The following is a 27,152-nucleotide window of genomic DNA, read 5'->3' on the forward strand; positions in this document are numbered from 1 at the left end:
GCCACCACTGCCTTCATGAAAAGATCCTTTCTGCTGCAGAAGGTGACAGTACAGTCGTCTAATCTAACACCCGCCTCCTCAATTATTTTAACCAATGAAACGTGCTCTCCTTATACTACTAACCAATCACACGCGAGCCTGTCCTTATGTCTTGCCCTATCAGGTTTGAGTACCGACTCCTCTTTTCACAGCCCCGTTTTCTGACCAATCAGGAGCGAGGCCGCCTGCGCAGAGGGCTGGGCGCGAGAATCGGCGGGATGGACAAAAATCATAACGCCAAATAGAAGTAATAGAAGTACAGACAAGTAAAGACAGAGACAGCCGGGACACCGAGAAACGAAAGTAACGTGTTAGTCTCTCCTACGTAATATATTGTATGTTGCGGGGTTGACTCTTTAGGAACAAACACCAGAAGAAGACAAAGCGACGCGTTTCTTTAAGAAGATGATATCGACAGCGCGTCAGGCTCTTCCACAGAGAATGTAATGTTATGGACTGTGCATTACGTTAGCTCACTGGCTAGCCTGACTTACAGCGATTTCTATGGATAAACATCTATTAATGAGGGATTTTAGACAGCTACCAAACCACAGGTTCGTCTTTGGAAAAGTTCAATCATCCCACCGACTGTCATGGACAACGTGAAGCCACGCAGGTGAGTGCCAGCAATGCGTTATGGTGCAGGTTGCTTTCTGTTTGCCACAGTCACCGCTGATAACACACAATGGTATCAGTTTCCTTGTTGTGTGGGAACTCACACTGCATGTTTCATCTTTGATAGCATAACGTACGACGCACGTGCACAGTCAGACAGGAACTATTTATGAATAGTAACGTTAACTGATGAAGAGTGACGTTACCAGTAATAATCGTAAGATATTTAATAGTTCATGACGTAATGTTACCTGTCCCAGTAGCCTGAAAGTAGGTATGAATAGTGTAAAATATAACAGACACTCTAAGTTGAAAATGATAGCTTGTTTTCTTAATATTGGAGGAATAATACAGTATCGAGGGCATGATATTTCTGCTGTGCATTGGAGCCCTGCAGCCCATTGTCACAACAGCAGTTATGCAACAGCAGCATCCTCACATTACTTGAAAGTGACAGATTAGTAATAATAGATCGATACAAGTGTAAGTAAGATGTTGTTTTCTGTCAATCAAAGGACAAAACACATATAAAAAGCTACATTCAATAAAATACGTTTTAATATCAAGATTTGTTTTTATTATTTGTCCTTGTTACTGCCCAAAAGTAAAAACACAGTGTCAAAAAGTACCTGTTTGTTTGTGATCAGACTATAGTGACCAAGGTAGCATCGTATGTATTATTTATATTAAACAACAGACAGGTGCACATTAATGAGGATATTCGCAATCATGTATTATACTTATTTATTTATATATATATATATATATATATATATATATATATATATATATATATATATATATATATATACATATATATATATATATACACACAGTTAACTGAATTGATTGATTAGTTTATCAATGTACTAATAATTTCCACCAATTCTGGTAATCAGCTGTTTCCAGCTCATCAATTCTCAGTTTAATCTTTTGTATTTTTGTGTGGACAAAACAAGCTATTTGAAGATGGGACGTGTGTTTCATTATTTCCTGTATTAAGCTTAAATGAACTGCTTGTCTGTATCTCACACCCATCACCTCCTTGTGATCCCATCTGGTGAGATCTCTTTTCTCTCACAATCATTAAGCTCAGGGTTTGATCTGGCTGTATGTTACAATATCCCATAAACAGTTTTGACTGATGAAGTATTACGACTGCAGCACATCATGACAATGAATGTTTGTACATGTGTGACATTTTAATATTATCGTGCGAAGAGGTTCTGCAGTCTGCCTGTTTTTTGAAACTTTGAACAACTGGACCGTTAGGGCTTCACCATTCCCCAGACCACACCCCAGTGCACCGCCTCTTCCATCTCACACACACACACACACACACACACACACTCACACACCTCTTGAGGTGAAAGAGCCTGTTGATCAGGGATCGCCCCTCTTTCCTCCCCTCCTTCCTGTTCAGCCATAGGTCCAGACCCCGTTCCCTTCTTCTCTTAGCTCTGGTGAGGGAATCAGGCCACGCCAAGACCTCTCACACACATTCTGATACGAGACCCTGTTGTGTGTGTGGTTACAGTAGCAGCTCTCAGGAACAGATACCTTCACCTCTCCTCCATTTATTAAACTCTTTTACGCCAAACACAAAGCAAGTGTTGCCCAGCAGCACGTTTTATGGGAACACAGAAGTGCAATGCTACCTGCCAACTTGTTGTGTCAGTAAAGAGGTATTTTGTGCTCTTGTCTGCAGCCATGTACACTTACAAGTTGTTTCTTTCTTTCCTTTTTATTAAGTTTAGTCAAGAATGAGTGAAAGCTCTGTTGTGTTATTGAGTCTCATATTGATACTGATACTTAGCAATTTCAATGCAATACTATTTTCAAATCCATACCTGCTTACAGTCATTGACCTTATGAAGAAAAGTTTGGGCTCTATGTTGGCCCCACCAATAAAACCTGCTCTTCTTTCTAGCAATGATGAGGATGAAGAGCTGCACTCTACAGACCAAGAGAGTAAAGAGAAGAGCAAAGATATAAAGCCCCTGTGTAAAGTCAAGTGGTCCCGAGATGAGGTAAGATCTGTAGGTTGACTGAGTGAAATGGGGACGTGGTACTGAGATTTGTATTTCATCCCAGAACCTTATTATTATGTTTTTCTCCCTTCAGGATGAAAAGCTGAAAAAACTGGTAGAGCAGCATGGACCTGACTCCTGGAAACTAATAGCTAACTTTTTTCCAGTAAGTATGTTTGTAATGTAATATAATGTGTCTGCACTGTGCAATAAGATCCCAAACTATTAGTAAGTGAGTAATATCCACAACATTTAGTAATCCTGTAATGAACATCGTTACTCGACAGGATGTTTTTAACCGTGATGGTAAGTCATGGGCGCAGTGACTGGAGAGGCAGCTTCATGTACAGCTGTCAGGAGAAGGTGTAGCTGTGAGGCAGTGGTGTAATGAGGTGTTGTGCTTTGTGCGGCCGTGTCACAGGGGAGGACAGATGGCCAATGTCAGCACCGCTGGCAGAAGGTGCTCAACCCGGAGCTGGTGAAAGGACCCTGGACAAAGGAGGAGGATCAAAAGGTAACTGGAGCTGGGAGTGTCCTGTGCAGGATATTAAGTGAGAAGACAAAATTGGTAAATGATAGGGGAGACAGAAGGACGCTGTGGGGAGCGCTGAGAGCAGCTCAGTCCAAGTAAACGAACACGAATGCTACAATATGCACTGTATTTTTTTTTTTTTTACCTTCAGACTAACAGGGCTGTGCACATGCGCACGCTTACTTCCCGCAAAAATTTTCTTTGGAAAGTAACTGCTCCATTACGTCATCCCTAATAACACACAGACTTTCCAAGTCACTAGTTTAGAGCCTGGCCGGCCCTTCTTTGTCCAGAGTGAAGCTGTAATATCTTCCCCAGCTCTACGATGACAATGCATTCCTTAAATGGTTCACAATCCCTCAAGAATGGAGTCTCGTTCCTCCAAAATCTTGGCATCATATCAGAAACACGTAACGATGACGTCACAACATTTTTCAGGAGTGATGGAAACATTCAAACATGATTAAAGCTCTCTGATATCTGCCACCATTAGGGGCTTCAAAATAAAAGATGACGCATAATATTCTGATTTAGGAATAAAAACCGCCTGCTAAATATCTCCTTTGGTGATGTTTGTGCAGGTTATTGACCTGGTACACAAGTACGGCCCAAAGCGCTGGTCGGTGATCGCCAAGCACCTCCAGGGGAGGATTGGAAAGCAGTGCCGAGAACGCTGGCACAACCACCTCAACCCGGAGGTGAAGAAGTCTTCATGGACTCAGGAAGAGGACAAGATCATCTACGACGCCCACAAACGACTGGGCAACCGCTGGGCGGAGATCTCCAAGCTTCTTCCTGGACGGTAATATCATCTCGTGCGCACACATCGCATATCTCCACTTCTACTCAGGAAACTGTTCAATTTGCTAACAAAATATATTACCGATCTTCTCTTCCAACAGGACAGACAACTCCATCAAGAACCATTGGAATTCCACCATGAGGAGAAAGGTGGAGCACGAGGGATACCTGCAAGATGGCTCCAAGAGTTTCACCTCCTCTCATGCCGGACTGAAGAGACGCCACCACAGACCGTGTCCTCCAACGCCAACAGAGCTCCAGCACTGTGATCGCAGTCCCCTGCCGATACCGGGACCCAACCAGGTCCACTTCCCCTCTAGACTCCACAACCATGTTCTTTTTTTAAATTTCTTTTATTTGTTGTCTTTATTATTGAAGTCTGGTTCTTTGTATTATAGATGGGGAGCTATCCTTATGATCCTCACTGTAGACACTTGATGGACGGTCTTCCTGATAATTCTGTCTTCGCATCGGTGAGTTATTCTGTGTTTTCTTTGCATGCTGGTGGGAAAACTCTTCATTTTCCTGGACTTTCTGTAATTATCTTTGCGATCGCTAACTCTGGATTTCAAATCAAGCACTTTAATGTCCCGTTATTTCACCTAACATTCAAAATCTCAAATGCTCCCCCGTCAATATTTTACGTGTATATCTGTTTGTTTTTTTGTGTGTCTGGGTCTTCTTAACCTCTTCCTTTCCTCCTGTCCTCTCGTCCTCTCTGACATTTGTTTATTTCAGCCGTTCTGCCCGGATGATCCCGACAGAGAGCAAAGAATTAAGGAGCTTGAGCTGCTGCTTATGTCAGCAGAGAATGAAGTCCAACGACAAGTGCAGTGCAGAGGTCCACGTGTAAGAACACACTCTGAATGTGTGTTTGCATACTTAGTCAGCATAGCCTGCGTGTGTTTGTAGCTAACATACACTGTAAAAAGTCACTTTTTTATATTAAATTTATTATCAAACAAAGAGTCTTAAAATCAAATCAAAGGGAGATGACGAGAGAATATTAAGAATTTTCTTGAACACTTGTTTATAGGAAATTCTTAAAATCCCATCTCCTCAGTGGACTTTTCTTTGCTTTAAGGAAAAGGAGATTCTAAGGCTTGACGCTAAATGGACTTTTTGCAGTGTATACATGTGAAAACAAGACATCTCTGCCTGTCTGTAGCTTGATTTGCTGTAGTGTTGCTATAGTAACTACCTTCCCCATCTCGCTACTCATTCAGACTGGCCTGAAGCTGTGCTTGGTAGCCCCACCCCTCCCACCCTCCCCCCTACATTACCATGGTTCCAAACATGACCCGGCTCCTTCATCCCCTCTAGTACTCACCCCCATGCCCACGCTCAGCCAGCGGTTTGAACCACTCTCCTCTGTCTCTCCTCTTCCCTGTTCCGTCTCTCCCCGACACTGTTTTCACATTTCATTCACTCCATTCCTGTGATTGGTCGTTCTTCACAGTCAGTGACTTCATATTGACTGATAGAATGGTCTAGATCAGCCTGGTGTTGTTGTAGTATCACCAGTGTTTTCCTCGTCACAGATTATTGTAAAACTGACCAGTTTTCTCTCATCCTGCGGCCCTCAGAGTGTGGAGCCGTACTCAGCCTGGTCCGACAGTGTGTCCGATGACGCATTGACTACGAGTAGCAGCAGCATAGAGGAGCAGGCGGAGAGGAGGCCCTGGAGGGGGCCCGACGTCCCCCAAGGACCTCCACCACAGCTTCCTGTCTCCCCCAGCAAGTTCCTGGCTGTAGAGGCCAGTGCTGTGCTCTCCACCCTGCAGACCATACCGGAGTTTGCTGAAACCATGGAGCTCATTGATTCGGTGAGCAACAGAAGGAACGGAACAAATGTATTTCGCGATGGGACAAAAGTCGTGAATGTATTAACGATCTCCCGTAGATGTGTTTTGCTCTGCAGGACCCCATTGCATGGAGCGACGCCGTCAGCTTCGACTTGTCGGAGACGGCGACGCCGCCCAGGCACAACCAGGCCGGCTACACCACTCTCCTGCAAGAGAGGACGATTGACAATTCAATGGCCTTCACGGTCAACACTCCGCCTGCCGTCTCTGGTCGGGATAAGAACTGTGCTTCATTTGGTCTGGGCGCTGTCGCCTCCTTGACTCCTATCAACTCCTCCAAACCCACCCAGGCATCCACTGGGAGGAGGAGGAGGAGGGATAGGGGGGAGCCATCTCCTTCATGTGACAGGACCTGCTCTTCCTTCCTGGAAAACATCTCAAATTCTCCCAAGAAAACGCCCACAAAGTCACTGCCGTTCACTCCGTCACGGGTAAATGAAATCTTTCTTTCGTCACACACCCTAATCCTCTCCTCTTGAGTTGATGTGCTGAGGTTGCATTAGTCATGTGGCTAATATGTCTCGTCTGTCTGTTTTCCCCAGTTCTGCAACATATCGGGGGCGGAGCATCTGAATCTGGATAACCCCGCCCTCACCTCGACGCCTGTGTGTGGCCAAAGGTGTCTCCTCAACACGCCGCTCCACAAAGAGACCACACCTAAGCACCAGAAAGAGAATGATGGGTAAATAAATATAGAATGGTATTATACGTGCCACAAGAGCTGGTATAACAGCCAGAAGCTTGCTATGCTTTGTGGTAATCTTCCACAATACTTCTTCTTCTAGCAGAGTACTCAGTGTATTATATTCTCTGTCAACTTTCTAGTTTACGAACCCCTAAATTTCGTAAAACTGTCATGATTCCAACCCCGAGGACACCGACTCCTTTCAAAAATGCTTTGGCTGCCCAGGAGAAAATGCATGGGCCACTAAAGATGGAGGTGAGAAGTCAGATGTGGCTATCTGCATGTTTTCACACTTTTATTTAACATTTTCTTATTTTGTGCAGTATTTGGCTCTGTGATCATGTGGTCATATATCTATGTGTGTGTGTGTGTGCTTGCGTGTTTCAGCCACAGCCGCTGGCATTTCTAGAAGAAGACATTCGAGAAGTTTTGAAGCAGGAGACCGGAGCAGACATCTTTAACAGATCGGACCTCCAGCCAGACTACAGAGCATGGAAGCATAACGTATGTGTAGCATGTTCTTCTATTAGTTAAACATACTAACTTGAAGAAACAAATACTTACAAATACACTCGCTTTAGTATTTTACTGAGCTCAATTGTGGCACTTGGACAAAACGACATCGCTCTACTCCAGATAGAGCTACAGCATTTATTGTATCGTGGTCCTTTGATTTCAGATCGGTGGCCCAGCTAGAAAGGTGCGCAAGTCTCTTGTGCTGGACCCCTGGGGGAAAGACTGCCCCAACGTGCAACTCTTCCAAGAGCAGCTCAACAACGCACACGTAAGTCACGATACTTGTTTACCCCTTTAAAATCACAGGTTCAGATGTCGTCGCAAGACGAGAAAACTAACCAGGAGGAAAGGAGTACTCAGTCCAGCGTCATCATTTCTTGTGTTGTTGTGTTAGCTACTCTGTTTTTATTGAACCTCATATTGCAGGTGCCAGATGAAAGTATACTGACAGGCTCTTCACTCGTCACACAAATCCCTGAGCAAGAAGAGTGTAGCCGCTCGTCGCCCTCATCGGTCCCCGTTCATCCTCACCGCTTCAGTGGCCCCCGGATGAAGAAGCTTCTCGCCTCCCACAAAGCACCAAAACAGGCCGCGGTACAGGTACGTACAGAGTAGTCTTTAAATAAAACCTTTTAATGAGGTGAGCCTCACTAAGCTACTTTGGCAATCATTGGTAATCATTTGTAGCCTTCTCTGCAGGTGAGTGAGTGGGAAGCAGTGGTTTATGGGAAGACAGAGGACCAGCTGATCATGACGGAACAGGCCCGTCAGTACCTGAACCCCTACACGTCGTCCGGCTCTACCTCAAGGGCCCTGGTGCTTTAAAGCCGTCCCCTTCGCTGCGCATGCGACACTACTACTACGCCCGTCCGACGACTAAAACCTCCACTGATTCCTGTAAGAGACAATCCAATGAAGACAAATGATTTTAAATATTTCTTTGGAGCAGCAATGCACTGCCAAGGAGGTCCACAAAATAAAATGCATGGCTGCTGCGTTTTCAACACATTTATACTTCACTGCCCAAGTAGTTTCTTGTCCATAGGTTCTGTATTTCCCTTTGAATACACAAAACCTGGCAACGTAAGCAGCTTTGTACAGGTATGACAAGGCCAGACTTTCTCTCTGCACTCGTCGGTAATGTTGAAACAACCTGCACATACAGTAGGCTGTAGAAATAGTGTGTATTACTAGCAGTGACTGCTTCTGAGTTTTATATTGTTAATATATTGTTTAAATGACAAGAAAGACATTTTTATAATGTAACGCTACTCATTGCGTGTCTCCTCCAGCTTGTTGAGCTAAACTGCCCCGTTGCTGTTGTCAGATGAAAACCACGTACATGCAAAATGTGTAGCTCTTTAATTGACACCCGTGTATTTTATTTTTTTAAATCACACCATGTGTTTTTAACTAGACTCCTACAGTACAGAAGATAATGTCAACCATGGCTTTGAAATGAGAGAAACAGAAATGCAGTTACGTGGTTTTTGTTGAGACAGCGGCGTTACGTTGCTGAACGCCGATTCGTGGCGATGTGAAGGTTTTGAGGAGGGAAATAAGAAACTGTGTCAGTATTGCACTACTGAGTTGATTCGCTGAGGAAGGAGCAGCGTTTTGAAGGGCAAACTGGATCGCACTTGTGATGGTATCGTTTTCTAACACGTTTCCTTTCCAAGGTCATAGTGTCTGTCGAGACATCGGTTGAATGTATTTCATTGCAATGTACATGTGTAAAAACCTCAAAATGGAAGGGTACCGTAATGTTTATTTGTTTTTATTTATTATCTGACAGCCCTAAAGCTTAGATATTAATATAAATCGGACACCGTGAGTTTTTAAGAAGTCTAACTTTGCTGACAAAACAGCCTAAAAAAAACCTCTAAACCAGTTTTCATATCATCAGTGTTCTATGACGAGCATTTGGTTGAGAAGGATTTACTTTTTATGTGAAGGCTGTAGGTTTTATTTATTTAATGTCTACTAATTTATTTATTTCTAAAAAAAAAAAAAACATTTAAAAGAAATTAATAAAGAATTTTATAGATTTTTTTTTTTTTTTTTTTTTCTCTTTCGAAATCAGGATTGTGCTACCATTCAGCTTCATCACTCCAAGTTAGAAGAGCATGCACTGCCTCTAATTCAATATGCCAATTTCTTCTCTAGCTAATAATCATTGCGTAGTTGTATCTGTGATCTTGTAACATGTAGCTAGGACTTTTTCTTCCTTTGATTCAAATGTGTTCTTCGCTATTAGCTAGCAGGACTCCATCTCCGACCTCTAATCATAGACAAATTGCACTTTTTACTCGTTTAATTTTAAATGTGTGTCCATTCTGATGATGTTAGCTCTCGTCCTTGTTTGATTTTAATGTTGGGCGTGTGTGTGTGTGTGTGTGTGTGTGTGTGTTAGACAGTTGTCTTCCTGTTTTGTAATGATTGCTGACATTACAATCCTGCTGCTTGATTTTTAACATGTTCTCCTGTTCTGCTGCAGAACTTTGTGCTTATATACACTACATTGAAGCCTTATGAAACACCTTTTTTTTTTTTTTTTTTGACAGACAAATACAGCAAACACAGATTATCTTGAACTTGTGCGTAAGAACAAAGTGCTTATTAAATATAATGTAAATATGCACGAATTTTTGGTGTTTTTTGGTCTGAAGAACTGCACATGTGCTTCCATGTTAACAGGCTGACTCGTGTCATTTTTAACCATCTTGAAACAAATCTATAATCCGGTGAAGTATCACTACAGTCTTCTTTGTATTATCGGCATTAGCAAAGTATCAATCTGGATTATCCTGCATTAAGCATTTAAGTGAGAATAAGAAGGGAATCTTGTCAGGGAGATCAAGTGGAAAGATCAGGAGTGTACAACTCTAAAACAGAAAGTAGACTAACAGCCACATTAGACTGTTCTTTAATCTGGTGGCTGAGAAGTGTCTAATCTGTATATAATTGTGTTATGTGTTCTGTTTGTTGGTTTGACTTGTGTTTGTACATTCCATTTGTTAAGTCCAAGTTGATATGTTTGTACGTTAACAACATTTGGCCATGTAACATCACAGGATAGCAGCAGCTCTTTTATACTACTGTAGTTATGCATGAGCAATACACAAGATGCTGGACTTTGCTTTAATTGAAGAGGTGAATCACAGATGTAACACACACTGTATGATGTAACACACACTCTGTTTTTGTAGAATTTTCAGTCGAAATCATAACCAAGGTACCATAGAAATCCTGCCGACCGTCTTTGTAACCATGTACTTGATTTTGAAAAAAATAAATGAATATGTTGCATGACATCTATTGGCATTTTGAATTATGTGTCTTCCTCGCTCTGCCAAGTGCCCCTTGTACAAATTAGTATACGTTACATGGTATTTCCCACGTAATAAAGATTTCTTATGATCCTTTAGTTCTTCTGACATCCTCCCAGCAGGCATGGGGCAACCTCTTGAGCTCTGGCCAAAAACTGATTCCTGGAAAAGACATTTTCTTGAGGAAAACGGAAATCAAAATCCTCCAACTTTATCCGTATTTTCATCGCGTTTCCCCAGGTGGAGTTGACGGCCGGGCAGGTGAATTGTTTGCTTGTGGCGTTGACGGCTGATAAGAGCCGGTTTAAGCTGATGTGTGGATGTATATGTTGGGATACTGTCAACTTGGCCTGGGGTCCAGGGACACGAGCCCCCTCCACCAGAACAAGAGGGCTCTCCACAGGGTCAGCTGCTGGCCCTAAAGGGGCCCACTCACCCATGACTTAATGCCCCCGGGCTCCTTTGTCCTCAGGGCTGTTGGTTTTACAGGCCCATTCACTCAATTGCCCCCCAAATGGATGGAGGCAAAGGACGTGACAACTTGCCTTATGCTGAAGGAGCAGCAGTGCACACGCATACAAACAATGTGCACATCAACACACGGGCGCCGCATGCACGCCACGTCCACTTAATCAATCTGTCCTCCCTTCGCTCTCGTGCGAGAGGGTCTTTTGTTCTTGACTGACCCGCACTAAGGGTTGAAAGATGTCAGGGACCTTTTGCCACTTAATTGGTTATTGGCTGCAGCCCCTCCACCTTATGCTTCACGCACTATTTAAGGGAAGCCATTCTTAGATTATAATCACTTATGTGGACACGTACCTGTTGTGTGCAGACTAGCCTTGTTGGATATACAAAGCTGTTATTGCAAGATTTAGTAAAAGTGAATCATATTTTCCATCTTTTTCTTTACATGTACTCTAAAACTTGACACGCCATAGTGTGTGCCACCCATTGTTAGTATCCAGTACAGGTCTGGTACCCTCTATCGTTCTGGTCCTTGAGTTAGCCATTAATGGACTAAAGTAAGGTGTGTGCAAAATGTTTGTGTCCTGAGACATGAAACAGAGCCTGCAGGCGTCCGCCGAACGTCCCCTGCCTTCTTCCTCCGAGCACACACCCAAGAGTGCGCACACAAGCTCACGCACACATACACTTTTTGCCTTTGTGTATGCTAGACAGCAGATGGCAGGCCATTATTGGGCTGACAGAGCAGTCATCTGGCAGGCACCCTGTTACCCCCCCTCCCCACATCCCCCCAAATAAACCAGGCACAACACAGCATGGATAGGACACTTTTAGGCGGGAGAGTCCACAGCCCTGAGGGAGTGTGTGCGCGTGTGTGTGTGTTAAAATTTGGACCCTGGCCCTTCCGCTCTATATAGGTCACTGTTTCCACTTGTGTGTGTGTCACCGCGTGAGGTACGTCAGTCCTTGTGAGTGGGCATTTGCCATGTTTTGAAGCTACAGCCACAGTGGATGATTCATTTAAATATGAAACTAACTCGTTTCTGCACACTATGTGACTTAATGTGAATTTGAATGACTTACTTTTTATCACATGAGTGATCACACATGAGTACTAATCCACCATTTATACTCCCAGATGCTACCTTAGATGAGTGACATTTCTCCTCCTTTACATGCACATACATTACATCTCAAGTAAACGTTATCATCTTTCATATCCTGTCATTGTAGGTCAGGATTTGAAAGTAAACGTGCACTATTCTCAGAAATTCCCCTCCCTCTATCAAAAGTGAAAGTTGTAAAACTCAAGATAAGCAGTAACAGTAACAGCAGTGGAAAGGCCCACAGAAATATTCTCATGAATCAGAGTTTTCTCAGAGGACCAGTGGAGCTGTCTCTCTTTGTAACATTTACACCCTTCCTTGTGCAAGACATGCCGCCCAAACACTGGCCCCAGAGTGACTGCCTCCTGCCTCCTACAGTCTTTATTACAAAGGATTATACAACAGTGAATATTAAATGGTGGAGGGAGCAGGAGGAGGAGAGTGTTTCCCCACCGAGGTCAAGGCCAGGGTTAGGGATTAGATTTGGTGTTTGTGTCCTCGGGAAGGAGGTAATCTACAGCCCACCCTATAGAGACCCCGCTACGGGGACATGCTGGGAGGCACCACAGATGAAGAAGGCTACATGCGACTTATGAGGGCTGCTTGAGCGTTGCGGGGGCAACCGGTACAATCCCTGGTGCTTTGGCGAAGCTTTCATTAGGCCTCAATCACACTTCCTTTCGCTTGGGAGAGTTTTTTTTTCCTCCGGCACTGTTAAATAGGAGGGAGGCTCAGTGCGTTCAAAGGAAAACGAACAGAAGTATGAGGTAATATACTGAGCTATGTCCACTAGAATAAAAAGATGTTAGCCTGTAAGGGTTTATGGGTTTTATGGTTATAAAATGATTACATATTAAGCAGCAAAATACATACATATCAACAGATGAATTTAAGAAACATGCATGATGGAGCAAAATGTGCACAGACAATAGAAATAACATTTCTCTTAAGTAACAGCATCAAAGTCATGAAAAAGGCTACATTTGATCAGTTAAACATCTTGTTGCTTCATTGATTGCCACTAACTCTTAATGTTATGTTTGCCATGATTGTAATAATATATTTATTATATATTCAAAGCCTGCATTTGATCTTGCCATGCTGAAAAATAGGGCAGAAAACAGCAGCTGCTCAGCTCTCTACCCATTCGAACATGTTGCACTTTTGGACACGCCCCCATCAGTGATGTCACACCAGGCATACATCGGATGTGATGGGCAAAACACGATCTGTGACATCACCGATTTAGGTTTGCACACTCCCAATTCAACCTCTTGCTTCTAGTAATGCAGCCAAGTGAAGAATACCTGGTATGGAAATGAGCACCAGCCCACATGAGGATATATAGACCGTCTTTTCACATTTCAGAAGTTCCTCTGTTCACCCGCATATACTCCCCCAACGCAGCCCCACCAAAGTGAACTCAGTTCAGTCACCCAGGACAAAGAGGAGGGCCTCTTAGTCGCCCTCGAAGGCCGCGTTGGTGGCGCCCTGGCATTCACTCTTTTTCCGGCATTTGGACAAGATCCTGTGGAGCAGGCCCGGGGATCTATGTATCTGAGGTTGGGAGGCCACGGGCTGTGGCACAGGGATCTGGGGCCTCCGCACCGGGAAGGGGCCCTCGTTCTCACCTTGGCCACCATCCAGCACCACTCCTCCTCCTCCTCCTCCAGCTCCTCTGCTCCCCCTCCTTAGTGCCTGCCGAATGTGTCCACTGGGGGACAAAGAGGAAATAACAAACACAAAGGCCCTGTTTATTCCTCATGACCCAAATTCCACCGCTAGCAGACAAGGCAGGCACGGAGCTGCACAGGGGGCTCTGTGTGGTGGTGGTGGTGGTGGTGTGTGTGTTTATGTGAGTGTGTGAGCATGGTTCAGTAGCAGGCTGTCAAAAAGAAATGCCCCCTAGTGTCAAATAAACTGCAAGAGAGGTACAGTGCCCTATCAAAAAACATTTGCTGCAACACTGAATGTAGCATTGATAAAACGTTATTTTGCATTTGATGATCCGTCATAAATGTCAAACATTTTCATAACATTTCAGAGAAAACTACGGGTCTTCCCTTTCCCTCCTGCTCCTCTTTATTCAGATGCTGTGCAGTGAGAGCAGATTGACTAGATAGTGCGTTCGTGTATGTGTGCGTGTGTGTGTGTGTGTGCACGCCTCCATGTATGTTCAGGGGGGTTTGTAATCAGTGTGCTTTGTCAACTAATGAGGGACGAGAGGGGCCACCTGCTCAGGGGCACTGGGTGGAGAGCAGTGGGATGAGATTTGGGGATGGGGGATGTGTGTGTGTGTGAGTGTGTGTGTGTGTGGGGGGGGTTTGGTGGTTGAACAGCTGCTGGGTGCGTGCATGATGTTTATGCATGCACTTGTTGAAGGGGATGTGTATGTTTGTTGTTATGCCTGTTGTGTTTGTCGCATGCTGTACGAGTTGTACACTTACTTCCCATGTCTACTGCGTACTCCTGAATCGTTGTCCCAGGCTGAGCTTCTCAGAGATAAACTCCTTCGTACGGCCTTTGGAGGAAGATTCACCTGACAATATGAACCATTGAGTGTCACTTCAAAATGTCCAACAGATGTCATGAAATAAACTGTATACTTCCTCTGGTATCTTCTCTTATCTAGCTACTGCTTTTTTCAAGTTAACTCACAGACAGCTCCAGCTCCTATATTGGATACTACACTTCCCATAATGCAACTCAATAATGATTTTCATTAGACTCTCCCTGCTTTCTAAATGGCCACTTATTCCAAATGCCAGAATTATAATGTCGGCTTTTGGTTAGAAATTCTTAAGCCACAATAGAGATAACCCTAATGACATCACTCTTACATCATCAGGGCTATTTGGTCAGTCTGCTGGGCAGTATTTGTTGTTCAAAATTGGTGGAATGCACCTTTAATTATTCATGACCAAATATGCAACAATCAAAATGTAAGTTTGGGTGGGAAAAAACTTAAGTTAACCGCTTATCTAACCCAACAACACAGCTAAGACATAAAAATCTCAATTATAATAACCAAATGAAGTTGGTAAAAATAACCAAAATAACAACCATGTGTTCATGGTAAGAAGCTGACTGAGTAACTCGGTTTTCATGGTGTTTGAAACCTACTGTGGAGGAACAGAATAGAAAGTGCGACCTGCCTTGTGACATTAAGCAGCAGCAACAACACAGTCCAGTATTGCTGCATTGCTGAGCACATTCATCATGCAGCCAGCCAGCCAACCAACCAACCTGGCTCAGCTCCATCACACAGGAGGCGGGGAAGTAGCCCTGCTGGCCGTCCTGCAGCCGCCCAAACCACCTCTCCTCCTCGTGCTTGGGCAGCACCAGGATGACGTCACCCAGAGACAGCTCCAGCTCATCTGGCCAGTGGGGCCTGTAGCTGTGCACCACTACCATCTAGCGGTCAGAGGGAGAGTTGCAGCCAGTCACTTTGAATTGTGTGCATGGGATTTTCACAATTCATTTAAATGAGATACAGTTTGTCCTGTTCCTTTTTGTTGCATTGATAAAAAAAAAAAAGGCTCAAGTCTCTGTCTGTGTTGCTCTCTGCAGTCTCCAGGTTAGAGAGGATTATGTGTCAAGATTTAGAGATTAACTGCTGTGCAGTGAAATAGAAACCCTAATCTGGGTCTACTCTTCATTATCTGTTCCTCCTAAATATGGTGCGTGTTTGTCAGAGGAATTAGATGAATTACACTCATAATGGAGCCAGAGGAAATTGACCGACTTTACATAACATCAATGTCAAACTCATATTAATCAATCTCCAGTGTATTTAAGACTTACGAAACAATAAATAATCAGTTCTGGGTGATATTTCTGCTGTTTAAGATCTACACATAATGTTCAACTAACAACCTACAGCCAATGCTACATTTTTATCAATGCATATCAGATGGATGTCTCAATGAAGGAGAATGTTTAACTTGCCGTTTCAGCTTCTGCTCTGTATCGATACCTCCCTGTTAACCAATGAGTGGAAATGAATCAGCAAAAAAAGACGTTTAATATGCAAATGTGAATTCCTTTACATAAATGCATGTACATAAGTATCTCTAACAGCCGTGTCCTGTAAATGAACAGTCCACATAGGAGAGAAAACAAACGATCTATCACATTAGTTATCAATCATCTGACATTGATATGTCATCTTGACCTCACTAACAATGAAAGATGATGTCATGCTCAGCCACTCTTCACTGCAGACATGATCTCACTCACCTTGAGGAGCAAGGACAGTGGTGAAGACTTCAAAGTGCTCATTGCTGTGCATGTAGATGCGCTGCATCTTGAAGATCTGACACTTGCACACTGACCGAAGCTCCGGCACCCTCTCTGCACTAAATGCAGCTGACTAATCCACTGCAGCACTGACTGGAGCCGAGCAACAACACGTCCCTCCTTAGTGAAAAAAGACACACACACATACAAGCATGTACAAGCACAACACTGGGCACGAATACAATCTTAGTTTATTGAAGAAAAGTGTGTGATTATTAGACTAATTGTTGGGTTATTCTTAATTTTGAAGATTCATTTTTTTTTTTACCAGATACCAATCTGTCAATATTTCTTTGCTCAGCAATGGAATAAAAGGCGGTTTTCACCTCAGAGATCATGCTTGACCACCTCATCTTCATGCCAGCGCCTATTGTTCTTTGACCATCTGGTGACATGCGAGGGAAGTTTAGAGGCCGCTGCTCGCCTCGACATGGGTGAGAATTCATAATCCCACCTCGTCCAGAGTGCTTGATTGATTTATGGTTATTGACTGTGTCCTATTTCCAGTGGCATGGGTGAGCAGGGACAAAGATGAATGGGCTTGGGACGTGGTGGCGGACTCAACAGATGGCAATTGAACCCTCCAAACACACACACACACACACACACACACACACACCTCCCCTTTCCCGCTCTGGTGCGATGGAGCTTGGCTGTGAGCTTATGTCAGCGAATTAAAAAGCATCCATCAATAACACGAGAGATCACTCAGCCAGACAATCATATCCGAGTAGTGGAGGTTTTGCTGCAAACCTGCAACCATTATGCATATGTAATCAACTCTAACTGCAGAAAGACTTTATTCATTCTATAAGAAGAAATCTATTTTATTTTTACAACTCATTGCAAGCAATGCCAGAAGGAAGCAATGTTGAAACCAGGTGGGCTGTGCATACGCTTGTGTCTGTGCACTGTCTGAAATAGGAAACACCTCCATGAGACAACTGATTAAGCTCGTTATCTTCGGCCTCAGCAGTCGTGCAAAAACACTTGTTTGGACTGAACCCCCCTCTGGCTCTAAGAAGAGTCTCTCCACAGGTAGCATGTGAAAGCATAGCTGTACAGATCAACACCTTCCGGTATTGGTATTATGCTCACTAGAATGATACAAAAATGTTATCTACAGCTTTTTAGGCACTTAGGTTGTGTTTTTGGCAATCCTAGCGCTTCTGTCTGCTCCTAATTCAGTGTGATGCCTCCAGTCTAGACACCAAGGCCAAAGCCTTTACATAACCAAAAATCCCAGCTAAGCCTCTCAGAAGACCGATCTGAGGTTTACTTCTAAGGAGAACACACATGAGCTCCTCCACGTTCAAGCTTTTATCTCTTAAGACCGACCAGGGCAGCTATTAAAATGTACATGAAAAAAAAAACTGTGCATCAGTTTGTTTGCAAACAGAGATGCTAGTGATATTTTGGAAACATTACATTAGCTGCATCGTGACTCCATTAATAATATATTTAATCTGTTGCTGAGATGCTTTCACTGAGCTCGTGTCAACTGTTGCTGCTGCAGTTTCATTAAAGCAACCTGATTCAATACAAATAAAGAGATTTCATGGTAGGGTAATCTGAAAATATATAACAAGAAACATTGAGCATATGTAAACCGTCAAGAGATTGATTAGCCAAAAAAAAGAGACCGCCACAATGTTAATTCATACACATTTTTTATAAAATGTACAGTATAATATAAAGAGTTGTTTTTTACAAGTCAATATTTAAGTCCTCCTTAGTTGCTGCACAGGCTGACTCCATTAGAATTACATCTTTTTCACAGCCGACACTTAGCAAGAAAATCACAGGTGTGATTAATAATAGTTAACGACTGCAGCTGGTGTTGTGCATACTGGCTCACTGTCGTGACCTACTGGCACACTTTTCAATCGTTTATCTGTATTTGGATCATTTTACCGACCATTGCAATGTAATCATTGACTACGTATTACAAACTGCAAAATGTAGTTTTTTATTTTAACTTTATAGCACCTGCTAACTTTTAATGGTCACAGTCAACTAACAAGTCATCAAAATATGCCATATGGTCGTGAATAGAAACATTTTATTATAAGGAAATCTGTTTTGCACAACGCAGTTTTTTTAATTTTATCATTGCCGTCTGTGTGGTCTTTGAAGAAATGACCATTGCGTACTCTGTTTGCAATTATTCAAATTCAGTGAATACATTCAGTGTTACGTTAGTTACACCTGTGCTTTTCATGTGAAATGATTCCACTATAGCTGACTTTTCAAAATTCTGCATGTGATTAAAAACAGGGACGAAAAAACACAATCTACTGATTTTAATGTAGATATATTAAATCAGCTGACCACCGAGAATGCAGGGACTGATATTTACAGATGAAAGAGACAAGTCACACAACACCACAGCCCTCATTCACAGATGATGAATCAAAACAGTCATATTTCATATTGCATCAATTAAGTCCAGTCCGATTGTTTTGATGCCAAGGCACAAACAGGTCTAGCAGGATACAAGAGTCCTCAGTGCTTCCCAAGTTTGCCTCTCCTCTTCCCTCCTTGGCCTCCAGATTTGCCTCCTTGGCCTCCTCCAGATTTGCCTCCTTTTCCTCCTCCAGATTTGCCTCCCTGGCCTCCTTTTCCTTTCCCACCCTTTCCTTTGCCCTTTCCTGGCATGTTGCCTCTGCGTCCTTTCTTCCCTGCTCCCTTCTTGTACCTGGCTGCCGCCTCCTCTCTCTTCTCCTCTCTGATCTGGTTGTCGACGGCCTTGTTGATGTCCAACTTGGGCTTCTTTCCGTTCATGAGTTTCAGCAGGTCCAGCTGCTTCTGCTTCTCGTTGGAAAAGTTACCGATGAGGGGCTCAAACTTCCTCTTCTTACCGGTGTTCTTTGGCGGCTTCTCTTTCGGCAGGCGGTCCTGGAACCTCCCGACGGACGCCGTGGAGGTCCTGGCCACACTCACAGCTCTGACCAGGTCTTCTTTGCACTGCTGGGCTACAGGAGTCAGCCCGACGCCGGGCAGTTTGACCTTCTGCGCCCTGGCGATGTTCTTCAGCCGGTTGAACTCGTTCTTGGCCACTCTCTCCTTCTTGGCTGTGGCGCGTTTGGCGAACTGGTCCTCGTTCGGGTCTGCGGTCACCGGCACCTCAATCAGCCACTCCTTGGTGTCATCCTTGGCCCTCTTGTAGCCCCAGCGCCTCCTCCAGTCCTTCGCGTTTTCATCCCACACCAAGTTGGTATTCTTCTTATTCTGTATGCCTTTCAGCCTGGCGAACTCTTCCCATTTTGTGGGCGGTCTGGGCTTCGGGGGTGGTTTCTCTCTGGGCAGCGGGGTCACCGTGTCTGGTAATTTGGTCACTATCGCCTCATCGACCCTCTCCGTGGGCTGTTTCCAGATCTCGTTGATGAGCAGCTGCGTGTTGTCACGAGCTAGCGACCGCAGAAAGTCTTCTTTCTTCTGCTCTCTGAAGTCCCGGGACTCGAGGCGGTTTTTGTCGGAAGCCAACAGGTTCCCGATGTCAAACTCCAGGTCCAGCTCCTTCTTGACGGTGATGCTTTTCAGTTTCTCTGCCTCGTCTTGCTCGGCTTTAGCCAGCAGCGCTTCCACGCTGCACGCGGCCATGTTGGTGAGTGCTGTTCAACGTTAACTCCGCACATGTGACGGAGAAAAACAGACTGAATGACTTCCGGGTCACAGTTCGCGTGCAGAAATACCACATATGGCCACAAGAGGTGGAAGTTGCTCCATTTAATTTGTTCTGTGGGAAGATGAGCTACAATTCAACTTTATTTATCCCGAGGGGAAATGCTGTGCAGTAGTTGCAATACAACATGGGAGGAGTGCAAATCCAAAAGATGTATGATGCCAAAGTTATTAACAGTACGGATCTTAAAATGTGTGTTTTTCTTTTTAATGTTACATTTTGACTCAGTAGACATGTGTGCAACAGTTGTATAGGGAATAATCCAAGAAGCACTGAGCTGTAAAATAATAAATAACAAAAACAATAATATAAATAAAATTGTATAAAAATTAACAACATAGAAAAATATCAATATATAAAAAATAAATGGCCATCTTTTTTGGTAATCTTTCAAGAGAATTACATCTATCCTTTCTCCCTCAATGACAAATCTTGATTATGCAAATTATTTCTCATTTCAAGTATATGTGCACTGGAGTTTCAAGTCTTCACACTTGTGCTACTTGCATACCGGACCAATGACTGGCTTTTAAACTGGCTGTGATGTCACAAAATCATCTTTTGTGTACACGCATTAAAGGTGCTGGAGTGGATATTCAGAGCCTTAATATCTGCACTGCCCTCATGCAGCGGTACGAACATTGGAGTGGAGGGGGACCTTTTTTACGATTCAAAGTAAATTTAAACAAAAATGCATTAATTTGTAGATAATTTACCAAATAACACAATGTTGTGCTTAGCTGCTGTTCTGCAGCTTTTGAGACATATTTGGGTGTGGGGACTCTTGTACAATTGAAACAGTTAAAAGATTACATCAGTGACAAAACCCTACAGACACTTTAAAAAACTTAAATAACAATGAGCCATTAAAATAAAAGCCAAAATCAATGTAAGTGATATAATAAGTGAAAGTCTCTGTGAGTTTCTGTACTGTAACTATTATAATGGCTGCACATTTCTTTTTAAAGTTATGGAGTTGTGATACATTTTATAATAGGATTGCTGTAGGTGTTATAATGAGATATTAAATTCACTGAAGTACAAATATCCTTCCTTGTCTCTCATATATTCTGTATGTATTCCTCCCATAGATTCAGGGCTCTAATAACTCTATATTTGTCCTTGTCTCCACTAATTTGGCGGAGACGAGGAGGGGGAGGACAATTGACTGGCTGCTCCATGCTCAAAGACGATGGTGTTATTATTTTGGGCTCCAGTAATTACATTCATCGCCACACTTGCCATGTGAATGCTAACACACTGACAGGCACAGAGATAAGGTCACAAGTGATGCTGTGTTTGGAGATGCGTAATTAGTGGCCCAAAGTCCCTGTTGTGATTTAGAATAGGCTATAAGCTCCTCTGTGATGTGAATGTATATCGTCTAAAAGCCCCTAATTCAAACACGTTCACTAGTTGGCTGCTGACGTCCCAGCATGTGTCACCCACTGTCTCCACAAGTGTTCAAGGGTTGATCCAGCGTGAATTCAGCCAACGGGATTACTTTCCCCTGGTGTTTCTTTTATGGAAGGATACACAGCGCAGGCCGGATACAGTTCTCTATGAGCTGTGACCAGGGGGCAAAGTCATTCGCATTCTCAGTGTCTTGTGTGTCCACATCTCCTAAATGTGCTTAAAGGATAAGATTTAGAAATGGTTTTCTCCGTAACACATTGCTGCTTTCATGTGAAAACCCTCCGCACAGGTTTCGACTTTTCCAATGGTTACTTTCAGTCAAAGGATCTCAAAGACTCTTTTTATTCCGAGATCCTGAAAAATTGACATTTTGAAAACTCAGGGTTTTAATCTGCATTATACTGTAAACACCTACAGACCTTTTACTGAAGTAAAAGAAGCAAAACCGTCGTGTAGAAATACTCTGTTACAAGTAAAAGTAATCTATTTAAAGTTTGACTTTGAAAGTAAAAATACAAAAGTATTAACATCAAAATTAATATAATGGAAGTGGAAGTAATCCCTCTGAGAATGGTTCATAACCGAATAACAGTCTAATGGATTATAATTACTGATGCATTAATGCATAAGAGTCATTTTTATGGTGTAACTGGTAGATGTAATGTTATATTGTGCAGGGTGGCTTAATCTATACATGATCATGTTGCATCTTCGTGCCTTTCTTTCCCTCATATCAGGTATTCAAACGCCACATTCAAAACTTGTTTTAGACAGTCACATTCACCTCAGATTCAATGTTAATGTAAACTATGTGATTTTATGTGACTGTAAAATCTATATGCTGCCATTTTGGCCAGGTCGCTCCTGTAAACGATCTAATGTATCTGTTAAGTAAAGGCAAATATACAGAATTAAATACATCAATTCCAATCTCTATCTCTTTAATTTTGGACTGACTGGGCAATCTATTATCCATTTCCAGCCTCAGTTTACTTTTTTCCATGATGTCCATAATTCAGCCGCATCTGCAACAGGCGATGCCCTGTCAGTGTTTGCGTGTCCTCTTTGTATTATTGTATATAAATCCCTTCAACACAGGGAGAATATGCAAAAGAAACAATTCTACAAACATGACTTTACCTACACATGAAGTGATTACCTTAAACCTTTGAAATCCAGGTAAATAGCACTTTATTTCATCAGCCACTACCGCATAAGTGAAGGCAATCGTCATCCAATCTTCAGCTTGAAAGAAATCCAGAAATAACTGAGCTATAATGACGACTTTAGGCACCTTTGCATATTTTTTATGAAAGAATACATTTTGTGAATGGTTCACTAAGCAGGGACAAACCCATAACTCTAACAGGATCAGTGGTGTGAATTATTCAAAGGACTACAAAATCCATTCATGCCATATATTCTATTCTATTTATAAAACAAAGCACATGTGCAGTTACAATATTTGCATTTGTTCACTTAATTTAAAGCTTTTCACACAGTTTGAATCCTATGAATTATATTAAATGTATATCTCTATTCTGCATCTCTTTACCGAGAAAATGTTAGTCATGAAGATCTGTGCGCTTCGCTTTTTGTCTTTAAATACCTACTGACTGGTGCCTACCACCATCCGTGAATCACAGGGGGAAAGAAAGGACATCCATTCATGCAAAAACTAGCCAGAGGCTTAAAACTTCCTCCTCCTTCAAAAAATTTGACCTGTTAGCATCAAAGACGAGGTGAGAGCGCCGGAGGGCCAGATATGAAAGGAGGGCAAAATAATCTCATCAGCACCATCCTGGCATAAATCAGACATGATAAGCTGCTGACAGTTTGCTCCTGTATTTATAGTTGTTGTATTATATATAATTATTAGACCTACTTGGCTGGAGGACAGAGAATTTGTCTTTTACACTTTTCTTTCCCCAGGATTGTGTGAAACACCATTGTGTTTGCTGTCTTAAGAGAACAACATTCTTTATAAGGTGAAGTCTGCATTTTCTCCAGGAAAATGAATGCCTAAGCGTGTAGAAGAGGATGTTTTAATCTTCACACATGTCACCAAGGCATATAGGAGGCTTACGATAGATCCGCCACTGTGGTAAATATTATGGGTAACAGCTTCACATGACATGATTTCTCAGAGTGGAATCAGTAAAAGGGACTGTCTGTCCAAGTTAACCCTAAGCCCGCTCATGCAAAAAAATCCACATGACTGAGCTGTTAGCTGATAGGCTTAGGCACTTTTGTAGATTACAGTCACTACTTTCTGTTTCCATGGCGAAAGGGAAATGAGCGTCCCCTGGCGAACAGAGTTTAGTTGGCTGACAGTTGAGGTCAGAGCCTTTATTGATCTGCTGTGGTTGAGACAAACACACCATTTGGCCCTGTGCAATGCCTCACAGCCGCCCGCTGCTCTCAAACTATCGTCTGCTCCGTGTGGTATCTCACACTTTGAGAAGGACAAGCCAGAAGATAAACGGCATTATCTGTTTGTTTTTTTGCAGGCTATGGAATATCAAAAAGGGCTCGCAGCGTTACGCTTCACTTTGCTCTTTGTGTTCATTTCAAACCGTTTAAATTGTGACAAAATAATACAAAAGGTATTCCTGTGCTTGTTTGGCAGGTATTACCCATCTCTCGGGATCCAGGCCACATTAGGGTGGCCTAGGAAAGCTCACCACAGCTGTGGTCTCCCGGAAGTGCACAACCTCTCCGTCCAGGTGATGCGGGTGAAACAGTTTAGCTGGACCGCAAAAACCTGGCTGGGTTCCTAGAACCAGCAGGGCATGGAGAGGAGAGTCCTTGAGATATCATTCCAGACACATTGGCACTGTGTGTGTGTGTGTGTGTGTGTGTGTGTACACCATCATACAAGAGAGAGCACTACGTACGTGTTTGTGCGAGTGTGTATGCGCTGCAGTGGCTCCATGCTGGATGTTGGAACCAGACGGAGCTGGTTAGTTGCTGGAGTCATGGCAACTTACAGAGGTCATCCCTCAGTTTGGTATTCAGCAGCACTGTGGGGGCTTATCGCAGTGACATCATTGGGTACGCCCTGTACTCCTTTAAGCCGGGGCCTTCACCGAGTTGCCCCACAACTTTGTGAGAATAATGATGAAACGATTAGAAGAATATTCTGTCTCCTGCATCAACAGCTAGCGCTTGTTTCTATATTTCTTTGCAGGATTTGCAGGTCACAGCCTTCCCATAGTTTCCATTCTATCAATATTAGAATATCAGAAATCGAGAAGTGCAAATACAACCATCAGTGTAATATGACTATATAGCCACCAACAAACTAATAAAGGTTGAGCTTACCAGACCTCTGTGGCATGCTCCTCACCTCTCCTTGAGGCCGAGCCCGATTAGCTGCCACTAGCATAACAAACCCAAATCTTCTTATTGGTCCGGCTGCATCAATTTTATAACATCTTTTTTTTTTGAACTGCATGTTGTGAGCAAGACATTGTTATGGGAGTGCAATGCTGAATCGGTGGAGTGGTAAACTGTTTTAAAGTAAAAGCTTGATATCTTGGGAAATATGCTTCAAAAAACATGTTAATTAGAGGATTTTTTCACCTTTGGACAGAGCCAATGTTGATGTTTCCAGTTTCCAGTCGTTGCGCTTAGCTAAGATAAGCTAATAGTAATGGTGGTTGCCTCATATTTAGCAGATCGATATGAGACATTCACAGAAAAAGAGAGAGAGGAGCAGAAACCCCAACTTTTGCCAAACCTCTGCAGCCTAAGGTGTCATGCAGCCCCTCGGGTAGAGCCTGAGAAATCCTCTTTGAAGCTTTAGTGCAGCTCCAATAATGAGGGGGCTGAGCGCCGGCCCCCACGTGAGGGGCATCCAGGGCCCTTATTGATCCCCCCGTTAATTAGTCCGTAGGTGCACATTGGCGCATAATTAGACTGATACTGAGCTTAATGAATGCAGACAGACACTAATTCCTCTGGGGAATTGTTCACTGCAGGAAGGATGTAGAATTTGGTCAATCAGACATTAGCCTGTTTGGGTTCAAATCATGCTTTTTTAAATCGATATAGTTTACACAGATAACAGCTGAGCAGGATGCATATGTATAGCACGTATGGCACTGTCTTTTAATGCCATTTAATGAGCACTGATCAGTCTCTGTGAAAATGTGGCTTATAAAACGAAAGCAAGCCACCCTTATAACGTACCCTTCACATGCTTTAAGAGGGCTTTTAGCCACTAAGTGCTACTCAACTTGACGGCGACTGATTTGATGGCAATGGACCATGGGGAATGTAGGAACAAAAAAACCCGATACAGATAGAAATTGTTTCAAAAAAAAAAATATGCCTTCTGACAAGTGTCAAATTGACCGTTTCAGAGATGCACTGAGGACACAGTGGAAGTGCTGTTGTCTCCCTCGTGGGCTGCGAGTCATGCACTGCTGATGTTTCATGAGGGATTTTGTTGAGTCTTTCGGACATTTCATCTGTCTGTTGAACTTAAAATACTCTTAATTATCTGTGGCCGGAACTGGAAAAGTGTTGAGTGGGAGATGCAAGTCAGGATGCAAAGGATTGTTCCAAATCAGTGACACAGTGAGCAAGTCGTTTCTTTCACTTCTTTTGACGCTCACCCTCATTTTTTTAAAAGCTGTTTAATTTATTCTGCTGGTGGCTCTGAAGCTTTCACATTTTCTTTTCCATTTCTATCTCTCTAATTAGACAATCCATTAGTCCATTTCTGGACACCTTACTTACACTTGATTCCCGTTTGGGAATTGCAACTTTGTTGCTGCGCCATTCAACAGGAGCTACTCCTCCCGTATCAGTCATTGTTGTTGAATGAGTCAGAGGAGCGATGCTCATTAGCAAAAGGGCAGGAGTCACCTTGCTCCACTCATCCTCAGGGCCACTGTCACTTATCGCTAACAGAGTGCCAGTGTGTCACTAGCATGCTAAACATCCCTATGATCATAGGTGCAGAGGATCGGTGACGGTAATATACAATCTCTGCTCTCATGACTGTGTCCCTCAAAGTGATTCCCGTCAGCCCGGTTTGCTTTGTTCTCCAAAAAGTTGTCTGATCAATGCCGTGATTGTATGTCGGTCACGCATCCCGCAACCCTTTGGCCTGGCATGATGCAACAGCCACTAATTGTAAGCTACATTCACCCAACTATCCTCTCTTGTAGCATGACAGACGCCGAACAGCATCAGGATCCCAGGGGACATTCCTGAGCTATAAATAATATGGATCACATACATCTATGCAGGGACCCTCAAGCATCGGTATGCTCGCTTTGATATGTAAATGTAATCCCTGCGTCCCCCCCCCCCCATCGTGCCCTAGAGTTTGAGTAAGTGAAACAATTTAGAAGAATTTCACAAAGCGTCAGGTTTAGAATACTCACCCATGGTTCCTTAAATAACATTTGATCTTAAACGTAAAGCATCATTTGACAATTAATACTAAAGACGTTAGTCTGTACATTCAGATTAATGAGAGTTATGAAAATGCTTTTAATGCTAAGGCTGAGGCTAATTTCACTATGAACTGACAACTCTCTGATTTGCATTTAAAAGCCAATCGTGAGCATTAGTAAGTGGTGTAGAGAAAGTAGAATCACTTATGAAGAATGGCATTCATACAGCATTACAATTACAAATGCAAAAGTTGAGTTATTCATATGTTGATTACCTTTTTTGCACAATGTGTCAGTGTACATTTGCAAGGCAACATGAAGCCCCGAACAGAAATCATGACAGCAGGCGCTCAAC

General features: G+C 43.1%; 3 protein-coding genes across 5 annotated transcripts; 1 reads left to right on the forward strand and 2 right to left on the reverse strand.

The window, feature by feature from the left end:
* Positions 1-336: 336 nt before the first annotated feature.
* On the forward strand, positions 337-10,331 carry mybl1 (v-myb avian myeloblastosis viral oncogene homolog-like 1). 3 transcript variants are annotated; one of them, XM_031850206.1, is made up of 16 exons: positions 337-655; positions 2,585-2,684; positions 2,779-2,850; positions 3,106-3,198; positions 3,798-4,018; positions 4,119-4,320; positions 4,416-4,490; positions 4,756-4,866; positions 5,604-5,843; positions 5,921-6,313; positions 6,425-6,564; positions 6,708-6,822; positions 6,955-7,071; positions 7,247-7,351; positions 7,510-7,683; positions 7,783-10,331. In XM_031850206.1, exons 1-16 carry the CDS (start codon positions 633-635, stop codon positions 7,906-7,908), a joined length of 2,307 nt encoding a protein of 768 aa, XP_031706066.1. In that variant the 5' UTR covers positions 337-632; the 3' UTR covers positions 7,909-10,331. The 3 variants fall into 3 exon arrangements, with proteins under 3 accessions (XP_031706066.1, XP_031706067.1, XP_031706069.1); XM_031850207.1 differs by having other exon boundaries at positions 5,939-6,313; XM_031850209.1 differs by lacking the exon at positions 4,756-4,866.
* Positions 10,332-12,805: 2,474 nt separating this feature from the next.
* LOC116385164 (caskin-2-like) lies at positions 12,806-16,362 on the reverse strand. The gene is made up of 5 exons (XM_031850389.1): positions 16,226-16,362; positions 15,935-15,966; positions 15,233-15,400; positions 14,434-14,525; positions 12,806-13,700 (listed from the first exon to the last, which is right to left on the reverse strand). The coding sequence occupies exons 1-5, from the start codon at positions 16,290-16,292 to the stop codon at positions 13,445-13,447; spliced, it is 615 nt and encodes a 204-aa protein (XP_031706249.1). The 5' UTR covers positions 16,293-16,362; the 3' UTR covers positions 12,806-13,444.
* A 1,493-nt stretch (positions 16,363-17,855) lies between these two features.
* rrs1 (ribosome biogenesis regulator 1 homolog) lies at positions 17,856-19,889 on the reverse strand. The gene has a single exon (XM_031850383.1). It carries the CDS (start codon positions 19,886-19,888, stop codon positions 18,791-18,793), a length of 1,098 nt encoding a protein of 365 aa, XP_031706243.1. The 5' UTR covers position 19,889; the 3' UTR covers positions 17,856-18,790.
* Between the last annotated feature and the right edge of the window lie 7,263 nt (positions 19,890-27,152).

The sequence above is a fragment of the Anarrhichthys ocellatus genome, unplaced genomic scaffold (assembly GCF_004355925.1).
Source record: "Anarrhichthys ocellatus isolate YVR2014 unplaced genomic scaffold, GSC_Weel_1.0 scaffold10, whole genome shotgun sequence".
NCBI classification, from domain to species: Eukaryota; Metazoa; Chordata; class Actinopteri; order Perciformes; family Anarhichadidae; genus Anarrhichthys; species Anarrhichthys ocellatus.